Source organism: Melanerpes formicivorus, unplaced genomic scaffold, assembly GCF_026170545.1.
Source record: "Melanerpes formicivorus ecotype bairdi unplaced genomic scaffold, bMelFor1.0.p_v2 SCAF_54, whole genome shotgun sequence".
NCBI lineage: Eukaryota > Metazoa > Chordata > Aves > Piciformes > Picidae > Melanerpes > Melanerpes formicivorus.
In genome coordinates this window covers 4698192-4717584 of record NW_027142406.1, presented here as the reverse complement: position 1 = coordinate 4717584, position 19393 = coordinate 4698192, and the positions used below count along the sequence as shown (strand labels likewise).

At 47.3% G+C, this 19393-nt stretch overlaps 1 protein-coding gene across 1 annotated transcript in view; it reads right to left on the bottom strand.

Moving 5' to 3' along the window:
- The window catches only part of NUP107 (nucleoporin 107), a 41879-nt gene that overhangs the window by 6518 nt on the left and 15968 nt on the right, over positions 1-19393 (bottom strand). The window contains exons 10-21 of the mRNA XM_068160962.1: positions 17378-17466; positions 15120-15198; positions 14049-14162; positions 12300-12390; positions 10574-10650; positions 9346-9405; positions 6670-6815; positions 6517-6565; positions 5201-5270; positions 4098-4216; positions 2301-2339; positions 1248-1398 (exon numbers count right to left, since the gene is read on the bottom strand). Of these exons, the coding sequence (XP_068017063.1) occupies positions 1248-1398; positions 2301-2339; positions 4098-4216; positions 5201-5270; positions 6517-6565; positions 6670-6815; positions 9346-9405; positions 10574-10650; positions 12300-12390; positions 14049-14162; positions 15120-15198; positions 17378-17466 (1084 nt within the window). The remainder of the gene's footprint in view (positions 1-1247; positions 1399-2300; positions 2340-4097; positions 4217-5200; positions 5271-6516; positions 6566-6669; positions 6816-9345; positions 9406-10573; positions 10651-12299; positions 12391-14048; positions 14163-15119; positions 15199-17377; positions 17467-19393) is intronic.

Here is a 19393-nt window from a genome sequence, read left to right as displayed (position 1 = left end):
CTGTTCAACATCTTCATCAATGACACTGATGAGAGGACAGACAGAGCCTGCTCATCTGCTCAGCAAGTTTGCTCATGATACCAAACTGGGAGGCTTGGCTGAGACACCTGAAGGCTGTGCAGCCATTCAGTGAGATCTGGACAGACTGAGAGCTGGGCAGAGAGGAACCTGACGAGGGTCAACCAGGGTAAGTGCAGAGTCCTGCACCTGGGAAGGAAGAATAAACTGCAGCAGGACAGGAGGTGATCTGCTGGAGAGCAGCCCCAAGGATAAGGACCTGGGAGTGCTGGTGGACAACAAGTTCTGCATGGGACAGCAATGTGCCCTGGTGGCCAAGAAGATAAATGGGATCCTGTGGTGCATTAAAAGTGTGTCCAGCAGATCCAGGGAGGTTCTCCTCCCCCGCTACTCTGCCTAGTGAGTCCCCACCTGCATTGCATCCAGTTCTGGGCTCCCCGGTCCAAGAGGGACAGGGATCTGCTGGAGAGAATCCAAGCGAGGGCTCGAGGGCTGCAAGGATGCTGAAGGGACTGCAGCACTCCCTGGGGAGGAGAGGCTGAGAGCCCTGGGGCTGTTGAGTCTGGAGAGGAGAAGCCTGAGAGGGGATCTAATCAATGTCTATCAATAGCTGAGGGCTGGGGGTCAGGAAGGAAGGGACAGGCTCTGCTCACTTGTGCCCTGGGATAGGAAAGGGGCAATGGATGTCAACTCCAGCACAGGAGGTGCCACCTCAACATGAGGAAGAACTTCTTTACTGTAAGGGTGACAGAGCACCGGAGCAGGCTGCCCAGAGAGGTTGTGGAGTCTCCTTCTCTGGAGCCTTTCCAGCTCTGTCTGGATGTGTTCCTGTGTGACCTGTGCTGGATTCTAAGGTCCTGCTCTGGCAGGGGGTTTGGACTCAAATGATCTCCAGAGATCCCTTCCAACCCCTAACATCCTGTCATCCTCTGATGTTAAGCTTCAAGCATATATTTGAGACAGGCATCAGGCATTTACTTTTTGATGTGTTTGGACATAACCCAGAGGTAAAAGTGATACTTAGCTTAATTCAGAAAAGGAATGACAACTCCAGGTTATTTAAAGCAAAACCTACTCGAGGAGTGATCAGTAAATTACATTCAATTGAACAAAATGAAGACACAGGAAGGAAAGAGCATCAATTTTCAAAGCTAGATCTGTCATGAAAAGCTACTGAAAGACAAAAGAACCCAAGATATTGATGTATCTGGAGTACCAGCACCTCTCACCTGCATCTTTTGCTAACTCAAGGCAGTGGTGGCGTTGCTCACTTTCAGTGACATCTTCCAGGAACAAAGCATACTGAGCAACAGCCAGCTCTGGGGGCAGGTGGCTAACATAAAAAGCTATCAAGTCTGTGTGCTTCTCAGAGATCAGCCTCTGCAGAGGAAGGAGCAAAGGTTTAGAAAAACTGTGATGGGTTGAAATTCCACCCCCAGCATTAAAGGCATAGCCTAAAACTACCACAGTAACATACACATTCCTCTGGGTGAACACTGCAGTGTGAAAACACAACACCTCGAGTACTGCCTTCAGTGTTGGGCACCTCAATACAAGAGAGATGTGGAGGTGCTGGAGCCAGGGCAGAGGAGGGCAAGGAAGCTGGGAAGGGCCTGGAGAAGAAATCTGATGAAGAGCAACTGAAGGAGCTGGGGATGGTTAGTGTGAAACAGAGGAGGCTGAAGGGAGACCTCCTGGCTCTCTACAGCTCCCTGCAAGGAGGTTGTGGAGAGGTTGGTGCTGGTCTCTGCTCCCAGGTCATTAGTGACAGAAGAAGAGGGAATGGCCTCAAGCTGCCCCTGGGGAGGTTCAGACTGGACATTAGGAAAGCTTTTTTCAGGGCAAGAGTGGTCAGGGCTTGGAATGTGCTGTCCAGGGAGGTGGTGGAGTCCCCAAGGCTGGCTGTGTTTGCAGGTGGTTTGGCTGTGGTGCTTGGTGCTGTGGTTTAGGGGTGAGCCTTGTAGAGTAGGGTTCTGGGTTGGCCTTGGTGACCCTGAGGCTCTTTTCCAACCTGAATGTTTCTGTGACTCTGTGATGAATGTGCAACAAATTTCTGGTTGTTTTGTTCTGATAGAGGGATATTCCCCTTCTCAACTTCCAAACAAGGATCAATAAAATGGTCATTTAAGCACTGCTGACAGAAACTCTGTCAGGCAAGCTTCCATGTACCCCTTGAGAAGAGCAATGACTGTATCATAGCTCTTTTCCATCCTGTATTCTCAAGGCTCCTTGAGGTTTAAATTGCATTAGGAAAAAAGCTAACAGTTGTTTTGAAAGCTTACCTGAATGTAGGTCTTGAGGACTTCAACAGAAACCTCCTCCTTAATGCAAAGAGATGTAAATCCAGTTTTAAATCAGACAATGTGGCCAATGAAAATCCACAACCACAAAAGACAAACCCACCCCACTGAAAAGCCACCACCACCACCTCTGCAGCCTACTGCTATCACACAGATAAAAGGTTATCTGCTCATCCCTGCTTCAGTAATCCAGACAGTCAAACAGAACTGTTTCTCTAGGAGAGTGATTCATGTCTTCTGGAATAAAGACTTAGTTCTCCATGGATTCTCTTTTCCAGCCACTGGGTAACATAGTTTTTGGTCTAACTGGAAAGTCACTTCTAGAATTGTTTTTGAAATCTTTCCACTTCACCAGTTTTTCTGATCAATAAATACAATGCCAGGGGAACAGATGACTTCTGCAGGGTGCTCCATGCACTGTTGTGTTATAGCAAATGTTCACATTCCTACAGACAGAGCTTAACCTGGTTCACCTGTAATAGCCTATACCAAACCACCAAGGTGTACTCCAAGCACCTGAGACTGCTTTAGCTGAGACTCCAGACTGGGAAAAATGATCATTTTAGTTTCATGTATGTAAGTAAAATTAAGAGATCTTCATCTTAGCATAAACCTATGGGAACTGTACTCAAACATCAAATCAGGAATCTTATAAACACTTCACAAACCTTCCCTCTGAGATCTGCTCAGGGCTGATTGAGTAAATTTGCAGATGACACCAAGTTTGGAGCAGGAGTTGATCTGTTAGAGGGTAGGAGGGCTCTGCAGAGGGACCTTGACAGGCTGGACAGATGGGCAGAGTCCAACATGATGGCATTTAACAAGTCCAAGTGCTGAGTGCTGCACTTTGGCCACAACAAACCCAGGCAGTGCTACAGGCTGGGGACAGAGTGGCTGGGGAGCAGCCAGGCAGAAAAGGACCTGGGGGTACTGGGTGACAGCAGCTGAATATGAGCCTGCAGTGTGCCCAGGTGGCCAAGAAGGCCAAGGGCATCCTGGCCTGCATTAGGAAGAATGTGGCCAGCAGGAGCAGGGAAGTCATTCTGCCCTGTACTCAGCACTGTTTAGGCCACACCTTGAGTTCTGCGCCCAATGCTGGGGCCCTCAATTTAAGAAGGATATTGAGGCACTTGAAGGTGTCCAGAGAAGGGCAGTGAGGCTGGGGAGGGGTCTGGAGCACAGCCCTGTGAGGAGAGGCTGAGGGAGCTGGGGTTGCTTAGCCTGGAGAAGAGGAGGCTCAGGGGAGACCTTATTGCTGCCTACAACTCCCTGAAGGGAGGATGTAGCCAGGTGGGGGTTGGTCTCTTCTCCCAGGCAACCAGCAACAGGAGGACACAGTCTCAAGCTGTGCCAGGGGAATTGTAGGCTCGAGGTGAGGAGAAAGTTCTTCATAGAAAGAGAGATTGGCCATTGGAATGTGCTGCCCAGGGAGGTGGTGGAGTCACCATCCCTGGAGGTGTTCATGGCACTTGAAGCCATGGTTTAGTTAGTCATGAGGTGTTGGGTAACAGGTTGGACTGGATGATCTCTGAGGTCTTTTCCAACCTTATTGGTTCTATGATTGTACTGGCTGAAAAATGTAGAAGAAAGGTTTATTTCTATGATTCTACTTCAAAGACTAAGCATTGCTATGACAACAAAGCAAATACAGAATTAACCAGGTTGGAAAAGACCTCAGAGACCATCCAGTCCAACCTATCACCCAACACCAGCTCATCAACTCCACCATGGCACTGAGTGCCTCTTCCAGGCTCTTCTCAAGCACACCAGTGAGCTCACCTTGGTCTGTAGGCCCAGAGTCCGGAAAAAGAGAATGAGATGCGTCATGAAGCGAAGGAGGTGTCCTGGGAGCACACTTCTGTCTTTGGAAAGCCACCTGCTGAATTCTTCCATCAAACCTACAGCCACCAGGGGAACATTAGTATTAACAGTATCATGGTGAAAAAAACCCAAACGCCTAAGAAATGCTTCAAGCCCATGCATTGGTTCAGCAAGAGCAATTTAACCTCCAAAGGCCAACACAACAGAGCTGCAGTAGTTCGGGAAAGATTCAGCTGGTTTGCTTCTGGTAAGAAGCAGAAGCAGTAAGAGCAGTGGCCAGCTCTGGTGCTCCAAGCTTATGAAGGACATTGAACAGCTGGAGTGGGTGCAGAGAAGTGCCACAACAATGATCAGAGGGCTGAAGCCTATCTCCTATGGGGACAGGCTATGAGAGTTGGGGCTGTTCAGCCTGGAGAAAAGAAGGCTCTGGGGAGACCTTAGAGCAGCTTTCCAGGGCCTGAAGGGGGCCTACAAGCAAGCCAGGAATGGACTTTCTACTTGGGCTTATAGTGATAGGAAAAAAAGGAGTGGCTTTAAGCTTGAGGAGGGTAGATTTAGACTGGAGATTAGGAAGAAATTCTTCAGAGTGAGAGTGTTGAGACACTGGAACAGGTTGCCCAGGGTAGTTGTGGATGCCCCTTCCCTGGAGGTGTTCAAGGCCAGGCTGGATGAGGCTTGGAGCAACCTGGGTTGGTGGAAGGTGTCCCTGCCCATAGCAGAGAAGTTGGAACTGGATGATCTTCAAGGTCCCTTCCAAGCCAAGCCATTCTGTGAATCTATGAATTCATGAATCTGCTGCATGTATTTTGCCATTTCTGAGAGACAGTTCTAGAATCTATGTGGGACTACTGCTGGCACATTTACATTTCCTGTCTTCTTTGACAGCTACCCTCTATGTCAAACCCCAGGAAGCCCCTGCAGCTCTTGATTAAAGAAGCAGCTTAGCTTCTGGGTGGAATTCACCTATTGTGTGCTCTTAAAATCCATTCACATAAAAGTTTCTGGAAAGGTCACCTGAAATAGTCAGTTGACATTTACAAATCACTTAAAGGAAAACTCACCATCCACATCTCCCAGGATAATGAATTTCTGAATCACATGGTAGTGTTCTTGGTTCTCCTCTATCACCCTCTGGGGAGAGAAAAAGAAAGTTCAAGCTTTGAATAAAACCTTACAGCATAATGTCTAAAGAAAGCAGTCTTATAAATAAAGCAAAGGATCCTGAGGGGGGAAAAAAATCCACCCTGTTTCAAAGGGTACTCTGCATAAAAAGCAGGGGAAAAGGCACTTGCTGTCTCAGTGCCAAACTACAAGGATATTGACAAACTGAAAGAAAGAATCAGCATATAGATCTGTGGGGTTAATACTCTCCTGAAAGAGATCCAAGGCTAAGGGCTTCTTGCTCCCAAGAGAAGAATAAATAAGGATGTTGCAGAGAACAGATTCTACAAAGTCACAGGAGGAGAAGCATCAACCTGTACAACTCCTTAAAGGAAAGGCCTGCCTGCAAAATTCACTTGAGGAGAGATTTTAATCTCTTTTCCAGGAGGGGGTTTAATGCCTGAATTACAATTCAGTGATTGCATGAGGAAAGCAAAAGCAGATGAGTAAATATGTGGCTGACTTCAGCAATCTGGAAGCTGCCTTTCAACATGTTTTTGTCTTAGCAATATGATGAAGTGCTCTGTGTCTATTCCATCAAATACAAGGAAGTGTAATTTCAATGGAATCTTTACTAAATTAATATACAAGGTAGATATTTCATCTTGAGTGAAATGAAGTGACCTGAGTGTTAAAAGTAACAAAGAAACAGAGCCTGTTGAAGCTGCCTGCTTGAGAGCAGCCCTGAAGAAAAGGACCTGGGGGTGCTGGTGGATGAGAAGCTCAACAGGAGCCAGCAGTGAGCACTTGCAGCCCAGAAAACCAATCAGATCCTGGGTTGCAGCAAGAGAAGCATAGCCAGCAGGGCCAGGGAGGTGATTCTCCCCCTCTACTCTGCTCTGGTGAGACCACACCTGGAGCACTGTGTCCAGTTCTGGAGCCTCAATTACAGGAAGGATCTGAAGGTGCTGGAAGGTGTCCAGAGAAGGGCCATGAGGATGACAACACCTGACAGTCAGCTGGTTGCTCAGGACGCCCAGCCAGTCTGGCAGACAGGGGACATGACCAAACCTGTGTCTTTTTCATCATTACAAGATGGCACCATGCAGAAAAGTCTATTTGAATCCAGAAATTACACATTACAGAGGTGGAAAACCTAAATACCTCAGTCACTGTGCACATTTGAGCACTTCCTCAAAACAGTGTAGTAAGAGCAGAAGCAGTGAGTAGTTAAAACCAGCAGACTGTGAGGCCAAACACTCGAGGTCACATCTACCTTTTTGTCTGTTGCCTGAAGTTCTTCAAAAACTTTTTCTGAAGTCCAGCTTCAAAGGAGAGAAGAGGCAAAAAAATATTACCTTGAATATTCCAGACACATCATACAGGATCCTTTGTTCAGGCTGGGAGAGTAATTGTGCTTAAAACTTACTTTGTTTCTAAATAATCCCTAGGGAGCTCTTCCATCTCCTCTGCAGTCACCACTGAGGTTCGGATTTCCTGCTCAACCAGAGTGTCCACCATCACCCTGAAATATGCCCAAACTGTGTCTTCCCAGGTGTCACAGACTGGAAGAAGCTACAGATTAAACAAACAAACACAGAGCAAAAATGATCAAGAAATGACCGGTCAACTATCAGAACCTGAACACAGCAACTATCAAATTTAGGATCAGATTTCCAGGCACCAAAGGAGACTAATAACCCTCTGGAACAGCAGCCTTTACTTCAGCAAAGGAGGATACAAAATGTCTGTCCACTGCATAATGGTCTAGCTCCCTCATCATTTCATACCCAAGGTAGGCAACAGAAATTGTCTGATCCTCCTCCCAGAGGCAGCACCACTCTGACACCATTCCCTACCTTCTGTACCACTTCAGAAAGATAAAGGTTGGAGCACAAGCCCGATGAGGAGAGGCTGAGGGAGCTGGGGTTGCTTAGCCTGGAGAAGAGGAGGCTCAGGGGAGACCTTCTTGCTCTCTACAGCTACCTGAAGGGAGGTTGTAGCCAGGTCGGGGTTGGTCTCTTCTCCCAGGCAACCAGCACCAGAACAAGAGGACACAGTCTCAAGCTGTGCCAGGGGAGGTTTGGGCTGGATGTTAGGAAGAAATTCTTCATAGAAAGGGAGATTGGCCATTGGAATGTGCTGCCCAGGGAGGTGGTGGAGTCACTGTCCCTGGAGGTGTTTAGGAAGAGACTTGATGGGTGCTTGGTGCCATGGTTTAGTTGATGAGATGGTGTTGGGTGATAGGTTGGACTCAATGATCTCAAAGGTCTCTTTCAACCTGGTTAATTCTATTCTATTCTAGTCTAGTCTAAGACTATCCACTGGTCTACCTGATCATTTCTCAGCAGGATCACTCTGCCTTACTGGTTTAGGTCATGTTTGCACAAGTCTCAGTGCAGTAGTTAGGGTAGGAGGAAGAGATTACCACTGCTGTGGTGATAAAATGAATTTTGTATCCTTTTCTTCCCTCCATCTTGCCAGGTTCTCAGTGCAGCAGTGAGAGTAGGAGGAGTAGGAGGGAGTACCACTGCTGTGGTGGTAGAATAGAATAGAATAGGAATAGAATAGACCAGACCAGACCAGGTTGGAAGAGACCTTCAAAGATCATCACATCCAACCTATCATCCAACACCACCCAACCAACTAACCCATGGCACCAAGCACCCCATCAAGTCTCCTCCTGAACACCTCCAATGATGGTGACTCCACCACCTCCCCAGGTAGCCCATTCCAATGGGCAATCACTCTCTCTGGGTAAAACTTCCTCAGTTCTTCCCTCCATCTTGCCAGGCTCTCAGTGCAGTAGTTAGGGTGGGAGGAAGGGAGCACCACTGCTGGAGTGATATAATGAGTTTTATATCCAGTTCTTCCCCTCCATCTTGCCAGGCTCCTTCAGCAGTGAAACCCTGGGCCCAGTGCCAGGGAAAACACTGCACTTCATGAAACACTTCTCTCTTACAGTAACGAAAAAGAAACAGAAATGGAAGTTACTGAACTTCACTGCAGCCACTGAAATTTACTTTCATTAAATGCCTTTTTGCTCTGCCATAAGCATAAATCTGTCACTTTACAATGCCTGAGTTCCTGTGGAAGAACTTTTTTGTTCACATTTCATTTGATAAAGGTTGAAAAGATTCCCTACTCCCCTGTCTTGGATTTTCAGAATGATCTGTTATTGCTACTACATCATAGCAAGATGGCAGGGTGGGAAATGAAGCTCCTCCAGTAGCAGCTTACCACTGATTACTCTAACAGCAAGGAAATTTTTGTGATGGTCTGCAGTGCTCCTCATTGTTCTTGAATAAAAAATAAAGTTCAAACTTCACCAGGTAGGAGTGGGCGAGCACAAAAACATCTGGAGCATTAAAGCTAATACCAAGAGAGAACTACTTAAAGATGACAGCACCATACAGAGTGTAAAACCTATGGATAGTGAAATTTGGGTACAGAATCATCTTAGGATACACCAACTTGTCTGTAAAATGACTCTACCTGAGCAGGAAAGTGACTATGTAAGCTCTTAAATAATGCTAAACTAGAAAAGAACTCAACCAACAACACTACAACTGTCTGTACTGATTCTCAGCAGGAATAAGGCTGAGAGCCCTGGGGATGTTTAGTCTGGAGAGGAGAAGAGAGAGGGGATCTGATCAATGTCTATCAATATCTGAGGGCTGGGGGTCAGGAAGGAAGAGACAGGGACAGCCTCTGCTCACTTGTGCCCTGGGATAGGACAAGAGGCAATGGATGTCAACTACAGGACAGGAAGTTCCACTTCAACATGAGGAAGAATTTCTTTAAGGGTGCCAGAGCCCTGGAGCAGGCTGCCCAGAGAGGTTGTGGAGTCTCCCTCTCTGGAGCCTTTCCAGCCCTGTCTGGATGTGTTCCTGTGTGACCTGTGCTGGACTCTACGGTCCTGCTGTGGCAGTGGGGTTTGACTGGAAGATCTCCAGAGGTCCCTTCCAGCCCCTAACATCCTGTGAGCCTGTGAACCTGTCTACTAAAGCAGTAAATGTTTGCCACTGTCCTGCCTTCTAGACCTTCAAAAGTACACTAATTAGAAACAGCAGTATTCCTTCATGAGGAAGAAGGCTTAACATACCTGTTTGAGGTTTCCACTCAGTGCTGCATAGATTGCTCTCTCATATCTGTTAAACTGCTCCTAAAATAAGCAGAAGAAAAAACAGCAAACCAACCAATAAATGTTTAATTCCATGCACATTTTCCAGTCACTTTACATTCTATTAGAGGCTAAATCCATTACAAAATGTTCCACCTAACAGCTTCCAAGATGGAAAATCACAGGACACATCAGGAGCCAAAATTAGAACTGCAAGTGACTTGCCCTCCACTTGGCATCCTCTTGCAGCTTCCCTGAAAATTTTATAAATGACCTGGAAAGCAAGCAACATTTTTCCTTTTCCATGCAATTAAGGCAAGCAGAGAGTCAGAGTTGGTGTCAGCAGTCTCACTGTCAGCAGTCTCACTTTCAACCAAAAAAATAAGAGAGTCAGACATTTCCCAGGCAAGCAGCACCAGTACAAGTGCTGCCCAGGGAGGTGGTGGAGTCACCATCCCTGAAGGGGTTCTAACAAGGATTGGATGTGGCACTTCAAGCCATTCCCTTTTCCCCTGAACATCTTTTGTATTTATATATGTATATATATATACACACACTTGTAAACAGTGTGTTTTTCTTTTACACCTTTGGGGTAAAACACCTTTGTGTCAGCTCAAGCCACCAAGGAGGTGTTGGGATTTCCCTGCACCCACCCTTCCTCAGCTCCTTGCCAGGAGGGCCCAGCTCACTGTGGGTAGCTGTGGAGTGAAAGGGAGGGGTCTGGAGGTGCTGGAAGGTGTCCAGAGAAGGGCCACAAGGATGAGCAGAGGGCTGGAGCACCTCTCCTATGAGGACAGACTGAGGGAGTTGGGGCTGTTCAGTCTGGAGAAGAGAAGGCTCCCAGGTGACCTCATTGTGGCCTTCCAGTATCTGAAGGGGGCTACAAGAAGACTGGGGAGGGACTGCTCAGGATCTCAGGTAGTGATAGGACTAGGGGGAATGGAATGAAGCTGGAGGTGGGGAGATTCAGGCTGGAGGGGAGGAGGAAGTTCTTCCCCGTGAGAGTGGTGAAGCCCTGGAATGGGTTGTCCAGGGAGGTGGTTGAGGCCCTGTCCCTGGAGGTGTTTAAGACCAGGCTGGACAAGGCTCTGGCCAGGCTGATCTAGTGTGGGGTGTTGGAGGGGGGTTGGAACTAGATGATCCTTGTGGTCCCTTCCAACCCTGACTGATTCTATTCTATGAAATCCCAAGCAGAGCAGCATTCTCTTACCTCTTCGGCCATACGCCAGCAACATATCTTCCAGATGCACCTGTATGGATTCCCTTGAACAGGCTGCAGCTCGTTGCCTACACACAGAGGACAATTAAAACAAAGCAGTTCAAAAAGGAGAGACATCAGTAACAGCAAAAAGCCTATTTTCTGTTAGCAACCCAGAGCTGACCCCTTTGGAACTCATCCCATAATGGTTTGATGCTTTCAACTGGACTACAGGGTAAGTTTGGTAAATGCTTATCTTGAAGTTACAGCATTTTGAAAGCTTAGCTTATTTCTACCCCTGTCAAATGCACTTTGAAGCAGTGTCACAGTTTAGGGCAATGAACTTTTAAATAAGGCTTTCCAAAGAATTTGAGTCCAGGGATGGACAGCCTTTAGAGGCTGGACACAGAACAATGCAAAGTAAGTTTATCTCACTCCATTGGACTGCTGAATATCTTCTATTTTGCAGCACAAATTTGCTTCTCTCTCTGTGGGCTACCTCCTGCTTTACCTTCTGGATGCTCTAACTCTGCCTTCTGACCCTGCATGCTGGCTGACTGTCTTCTGTTTTGGCTTGTGAGGTACAGGGGAGGGATAGATAGAATACATAGAATAAACCAGGCTGGAAGAGACCTTCAAGATCATCGTGTCCAACCCATCAACCAATCCAACCCACCTAAACAACTAACCCATGGCACCAAGCACCCCATCAAGTCTCCTCCTGAACACCTCCAATGATGGTGACTCCACCAGATAACCGAGGCTGGCTGTGTACAGCCCTCTGGGCTTTGTGTGCAGAGGGGTGGGGAAGGGAACTGAATTATTCTCCAAGGGGGTATTTGTGCTGTTGTTGAACTGTAAATGTGTGTAAGTAAGTTTTGTATATGTTTATTGCCTTTCATACTTTTATATGTAGTCTCCTTTTGTAAAGGCTGGGGACAGAGTGGCTGGAGAGCAGCCAGGCAGAAAGGGACCTGGGGGGTAGTGGTTGATAGCCAGCTGAACACAAGCCAGCAGTGTGCCCAGGTGGCCAAGAAGGCCAATGGCATCCTGGCCTGGATCAGGAAGAGTGTGGCCAGCAGGAGCAGGGAGGTCATTGTTCCCTGTGCTCAGCACTGGTTAGGCCACACCTTGACTCCTGTGCCCGGTTTTGTGCTTCTCAATTTAAGAAGGACATTGAGACACTTGAACGTGCCCAGAGAAGGGCAACAAAGCTGGGGAGGGGTCTGGAGCACAGCCCTGTGAGGAGAGGCTGAGGGAGCTGGGGTTGCTTAGCCTGCAGAAGAGGAGGCTCAGGGGAGACCTTCTTGCTGTCTACAACTCCCTGAAGGGAGGTTGTAGCCAGGTGGGGGCTGGTCTCTTCTCCCAGGCAAGCAGCACCAGAACAAGAGGACACAGTCTCAAGCTGTGCCAGGGGAGGTTTAGGCTGGAGGTAGGGAGAAAGCTCTTCACATAAAGAGTAATTTGCCATTGGAATGTGCTGCCCAGGGAGGTGGTGGAATCACCATCCCTGGAGGTGTTCAAAAAAGGCTTGGATGTGGCACTTGGAGCCGTGGTTTAGTTGTCAGGAGGTGTTAGCTATTAGGTAATAGGTTGGACTTGATGATCTCTGAGGTATTTTCCAACCTGGTTGATTCTGTGATTTCCAGTTTTCTGGGTAGCAAATCCAAACCACAACAATTTTTTGGTGGGGCTGGCTTGGTTGATTAGCAACCAGAATAACCACCCAAGTAGATACCTCCACTTCTGTTAGGATCATGGTACAATTTCCATCCTTCCAGAGTTGCAGCCCTCCAGGCCTGACCACATCGCTTGCACAAGCGCTGTGCCTGAAAAACAATGGATTGTCTCAGCAACAGACTCCAAAGTGGGAAAACCCCCAGCTTCACCTTTGAAAATTTGAACAGCACTAAAATAGTGAATTCTTGCAGAGAGTCTAATGTGCAAAAAATTAGGCACAAAGAATCTTCAACTCAAAGCAACCAAAAGATTTCTAAGGAAGTAAAATACCATCGGTAGTGATTCCCCGCCCCCCCCCCCCCCCCAAACATCTTAGTTTTCCAGTCAGCATTTGTAGCAATGTCAGAAATATGCTACAGTCTCATCTTAACTAGCTGTCATGCATGCTTCTGGTAAGTATAGTTGAAGTGTTGTCTTGTAGTTTGGATGTATAATCCATCTCTTCAAGAAAGTCATCTGCTTTTTCTCAGAATCACAGAATTGTCAGGGTTGGAAGGGACCTCAAGGCTCAGCCAGTTCCAAACTGCCTGCCATGGGCAGGGACACCTCACACTACAGCAGGTTGCTCACAGCCACATCCAGCCTGGCCTTCAAAACCTCCAGGGATGAAGCTGCCACCACCTCCCTGGGCAACCTGTGCCAGGCTCTCACCACCCTCATGGGGAACAACTTCTTCCTCACATCCAATCTCAATCTACCCTGCTCTAGCTTGTATCCATTCCCCCCAGTCCTATCTCTACCTGACACCCTCAAAAGTTCCTCCCCAGCTTTCTTGTAGCCCCCTTCAGATACTGGAAGGCCACAATAAAGTGTCCTTGAAGCCTTCTCTTCTCCAGACGGAATAACCCCAACTCTCTCAGTCTGTCCTCATAGGAGAAGAGCTCCAGCGCTCTGATCATCCTTGTGGCCCTTCCCTGGACAAGCTCCAGCATGTCTGTATCTTTCATCTAATAGTGGATTTTCCAGCTGACTTGGCCTTCCAAGCCCCTCATATACTTCTAAAAATAGCAATCCCACCTTTCCCATAACAACACTCAACAGTCTATGCACTAACACAAATAGGTTTCCTTCAAAGTGAGTGCCAAGAGGCTGGAGTCAGGGTGATGCCCAATGCCAGCCCAAGGGGCAGTGGTGGAAGCTGAGGCAGAGGAAGTTCCATGGAAACAGGAGGGAAATGTTTTCCCTGTGAGGGTGACAGAGCCCTGGAAGAGGCTGCCCAGGGGGGTTGTGGAGTCTCCCTCTCCAGAGATAATCAAAACCAGCCTGGATGTGTTCCTGTGTGATCTGCTCTAGGTGCTCCTGCTCTGGCAGGGGGGTTGGACTGGATGAGCTTTCAGGATCCCTTCTAGCCCCTAACATTCTGTGATTCATATTCCTAAGTCTAAGTCTCTTTTCCCCCCACCCCCATTACTCAGATGTCATTATATATGCATAGTGCCTAATACAAAAGAATTGGTTTCTAGCTCAGGCCTTTAAACACCACCAAAAAAACCCCCAAAGATGCATTTTTCCCCTCCCCATAATGTCTATTCCACACCCAGAATTTGTTGACTAAAGGCAAAATTTTGTTAGCATACTAATTTAGTAGTTCATTACTGTCAGTACTGGTAATAAATTGAAAGTTAAATCACTGTAAGCCAAATTCAAACAGACATTTCAGTAAGCAGCTTTTCATTAGCTCTAATAGCAGGATTTAAATCAGTTACAGTAGTTAGCCAAGAAGATAGGACAACTGTCTGCAGCTCACCTCATCTGTCATTCCTGCTCTGATGAGAGTGAAGAGATACTTCAATAACCTCACATCATCTTCTTGGTCCAAATCATCAAGTGGCAGCTTCTGTCTTATAGGAGCATCTGGATCCTGCAAGGAAAAGTCTCCACCCATCTATCCATCCATCCATCCACCCACCCACCCAATGCCTACACATCTCTTGTGATGATTTCCTGGCCTGCTTTATAATTTGGAGTCACTGTTTCATGTTGGCTTAACAATCTGTACAAACCATCTAATACCTAGCATGATACTTCATTTCTTTCATTCCTCTTCTGCCATTGTTCTTATTAGAAGGAGTCACTGCAATTTATTTACTTCACCACTTTGGTTTTTGCCCCAAACTTCTCATCTTTCAGCTCTCTTCACCTTCAAAGATCCTTTCTCCTTCTGTCTCTCTACCTCCACTTTTTGAGAAGGCTTCTCAGAACAACTGTACTCGCTTCTATTTAATCCAAACATGCTCTCAAGCCAATAAATACCTTGGATCCCTCTCAGATTGAATTCATCTTCTATGACTGTTCATTCCCTCCTACTGGACAGTCCTTTCTTTCCTTAACTTCCCTCCTATTAAATGACACTATAGCAGTTCTCACAGAATCCCATCAGGGCTTGGTTTCATTGTACTAATTACTGTGTGAAGACAGCAAACCCTTATCTGCAAAGACTTCCAATGAGTTTTGTAAGCTTTTCTGGTTAGGAACATGAGTTTGCTTCAGACAGAAAAAGTACTAACAAAGACATTATAATCTCTCTCTGATTAGGAACAGCAGTTTCCTTCAGACATAAAAAATACTAACAAAGCCATTTCCTTCACCACATGGGTGTGGGGGTATGGATGTCACTTCCACCCCTTGTGATGGGGGTATGGAAGTGACACCCACCCCAAAAAGAACTCCAGTGGTGCCGTGCCTCACAATTCCTTAGGTAATGCAATAACTTTTGGACAGTACAGCTATCTAAAACTCAGTGGAAGGCTGTGAAAACAGCACATCTGCTCTCTCCAAAGCATTCTGAAACCCAACCGTCTGCTTAAGTACTACTTACCAACTCTGTTACCAGAGCTCGAGAACTGCCCATGTACGTGTTCAGCTGTCGCTGCTTCAGGATATGCAGTGTGTTCTCCCTGAGGGCAGGGAAATGGTTTGCAGAGAAATGGGAGGGTTTTTGGTTGTTTTTCAAGCAACTATCTTTTCATAAGACACAAATATTGAAGATCTTTATAGTTACATGGAACGTGGTTAGAGACAAGACACACTCGGTTGGGTTGGTTTAATCAATGGACTGCGTTACTGTTGTGAAAGTGGAGTGTTTGACAAGTTAAATACCAGAATCACAGTGGCACTCGGGTTGGAAAAGACCCTCAGGATCACCGGGTCCAACCCACAACCCTACAAACCATATCCCCAAGCACCACAGCCAAACCACCTGCAAACACAGCCAGGCTTGGGGACTCCACCACCTCCCTGGGCAGCACATTCCAATGCCTGACCACTCTTGCCCTGAATAAAGGTTTCCCAATGTCCAGTCTGAACCTCCCCAGTGGCAGCTTGAGGCCATTCCCTCTTGTTCTGTCACTAATGACCCGAGGGACCAGCACCAACCTCTCCACAACCTCCTTTCAGGTAGCTGTAGAGAGCCAGGAGGTCTTCCCTCAGCCTCCTCTGTTTCACACTAACCATCCCCAGCTCCTTCAGTTGCTCTTCATCAGATTTCTTCTCCAGGCCCTTCCCAGCTTCCTTGCCCTCCTCTGCCCTGGCTCCAGCACCTCCACATCTCTTGGATTGAGGTGCCCAAAAGTGAACACAATACTCAAGGTGTGGCCTCCCCAGAGCTGAGTCCCAGGGGACAATGCCCTCCCTGCTCCTGCTGGACACAGCACTGCTGATCCCAGCCAGGATGCCTTTGACTTTCTTGGCCACCTGGGCACACTGCTGGCTCCTGTTCAGCTGCTTGTCCATTAGCACCCCCAGGTCCCTTTCTGCCAGCAGCTTTCCAGCCACACTGCCTCAAGGCTTTAGCATTGCTTGGGGTTGCTGTGACCCAGGGGCAGGACCTGGCACCTGGCCTTGTTGAAGCTCCTCCTGTTAATGTTGGCCATGGATCCAATCTACCCAAGCCCCTCTGTAGAGCCTTCATACCCTGGTGCAGATCAACACTGCCACCTCACTTGGTGTCATCTGGGAACTTACTGCTGACACACTCTGTGTCTTCATCAAGGTCATCAATAAAGATGTTAAACAGAACAGGCCCCAACACTGAGCCCTGGGGAACACCACTGGTGACTGGCTTCCAGGTGGCTTGAACTCCACTGACCACCACTCTTTGGATTCAGGTATCTGGGATCCAATATTCCAATTGTTTGTGTATTTCATGGGTTTATGCATGAGCAAAATTTCCCTGTTAGCTCTCACTATAAACTCAGTCTAGCATAGAAATTTACTTTAGGATGAAAATCTGATTCTAACAGCCTGTATTCACTGGCCATGAAAAGGAGGTTTGTCCTAGACTTCCAGTGTGACAGGTAGCCTTTGGTCTTCTCTGCTGTAAACCCCACCACTGGTCATGAAGATGATAGTAACAGCTTCTGGTGAAGAGTCAATGCCAAAAGAGACAACACAAGCTTAAAGAGGCAAAATGAAAGCCAGACAAAGAAGTGACCACCTGAGAATCACATAGGAAAAATGGTTGTGTGAAGAGTAAACAGACTGATCAGCAGGTGACTCTCTGTTATTGTGCCTCATTATGAAGCATCCAATCTGCATCCAAGTTAAGATTAAGTAAGCTGTTGGGTGGTTTCTCTTCCTTGCATCCTTTCCTCCAAAAATGAAATCTTGATCTGAAGGGGGCTACAAGAAAGCTGGGGAGGGACTTTTCAGGGTGTCAGGTAGTGACAGAATTAGGGGCAATTGATCCAAGCTAGAGGAGGGGAGATTTGGAGATTTAGATTAGACTTCAGGAAGAAGTTCTTCCCCATGAGGGTGGTGAGAGACTGGCACAGGTTGCCCAGGGAGGTGGTGGAAGCCTCATCCCTGAAAGTCCTGATGGCCAGGCTGGACATGGCTGTGGGCAACCTGCTGTAGTGTGAGGTGTCCCTGCCCATGGCAGGGGGGTTGGAACTGGGTGAGCCTTGAGCTGCCTTCCAACCTTGACAATTCTATGGTTCTATATAAGAATTTAAAGAAAAGAGGTGATTGTACTGAGCAACATTTCAAAATCCACTTCTTTAGAGTGATTCTGCTTGTGCCTGTGAACGGTGGATATGTGCTCCCAATCAAGTGTCTTCAAAGAAAGTCTGTACTCACCAGTACACAGATTTGGCATAAAATTCAATATTGTCAGAGAAGTCACCAATTTCATCCTTAGCAATGCTCTCCAACCAATCTACCACCAGCTGGAACAAAACCAAATTGCATTTTATAAACACACATGGAACAAAACGTATTTTATCTCTCTTGCTCTCATTTCTGGATCTCAGGCTGTCCCAGAGGAGGTTTAGGTTGGATGTTAGGAAGAAGTTCTACACAGAGAGAGTGATTGCCCATTGGAATGGGCTGCCTGGGGAGGTGGTGGAGTCACCATCACTGGAGGTGTTCAGGAGACTTGCTGGGGTGCTTGGTGCCATGGGTTAGTTGATTAGGTGGTGTTGGATTGGTTGATGGGTTGGACACGATGATCTTGAAGGTCTCTTCCAACCTGGTTTTTTTATATTATTATTATTATCATCATCATCATCATCTACTCATTAGCTACATGGTAACCAAAGGCATCACACATCCTTAAGAATAGAATAGAATTGAGTGAATAGAATAGAAAGGAATAGGAATTAACCAGGTTGGAAAAGACCTTCGAGATCATCGAGTCCAACCAAGTCCAAGTCTAAACAATTAAACCATGGAACCAAGTGCCTCATCCAGTCTCCTCTTAAACACCTCCAGTGATGGTGACTCCACCACCTCCCTGGGCAGCACATTCCAATGGCCAATTACTCATTCCGTGAAGAGCTTTCTCCCCACCTCCAGCCTAAACCTCCCCTGGCACAGCCTGAGACTGTGTTCTCTTGTTCTGGTGCTGGTTGCCTGGGAGAAGAGACCAACCCCCACCTGGCTACAACCTCCCTTCAGGTAGTTGGAGAGAGCAAGAAGGTCTCCCCTGAGCCTCCTCCAGGCTAAGCAACCCCAGCTCCCCCAGCCTCTCCTCACAGGGCTGTGCTCCAGCCCCCTCCCCAGCTTTGTTGCCCTTCTCTGGACAGCTTCCAGCAGCTCAACATCTTTCCTAAACTTAGGAGGCCAGAACTGGACACAGGACTCAAGGTGTGGCCTAACCAGTGCTGAGCACAGGGCAGAATGACCTCCCTGCTCCTGCTGGCCACACTGTTCCTGATGCAGGCCAGGATGCCATTGACCTTCTTGGCCACCTGGGCACACTGCAGGCTCATGTTCAGCCTACTATCAACTATTCCACTTTCATTTTAAATATCCAGTGTGAATGTTGTTCAGGCTCTTGATCCCTATTTCCCATGAGATGCTGCAGTTAATACAGTTCTACTTAATAGCTTATTAGTGACCATCATCAGTAACAGGTGCTCCAAAGTGAACAGCTTTCAGCCTTCCATCCTCTCCAAGCTAGCCTGAGAAACTTTTTTGACTTTCAGAAACTCAACTGCATTATTTTTATGCATAGAAAGAGTGAATGCAAAAAAACAAAGAATAACGAAGAAAAGTATGAGAAACAGGTTTTAGAAGTGCACAGAGCATTAGCATTACAGGATCACAGGATATTTAGGGTTGGAAGGGATCTCTGCAGATAGAATCATGGAACCAATAATGTTGGAAAAGACCTCAAAGATCATTGAGTCCAACCTGTCACCCAACACCTCATGACTACTAAACCATGGCCTCAATAGAATCAGAATCAATACAGTTGGAAAAGACCTCAAATATCATCAAGTCCAACAGCCCCCACCCCCCACCATGCCAGAGCAGGAGCATAGAATCCAGCACAGGTCACACAGGAACACATTCAGACAGGGCTGGAAGGAGACTCCACAACCTCTCTGAGCAGCTTGTTCCAGTGCTCTGTCACCCTTACAGTCAAGAAGTTCTTCCTCATGTTGAGGTGGAACCTCCTGTGCTACAGTTTCCATCCACTGCCCCTTGTCCTATCCCAGTTGAGTGAGCAAAGGCTGTCCCTGTCTCTTCCTTCCTGACCCCCAGCTATTGATAGACATTGATCAGATCCCCTCTCAGTCTTCTCCAGACTAAACAGCCCCAGGGCTTTCAGCCTCTCCTCACCAGGCAGTGCTGCAGTCCCTCCAGCAG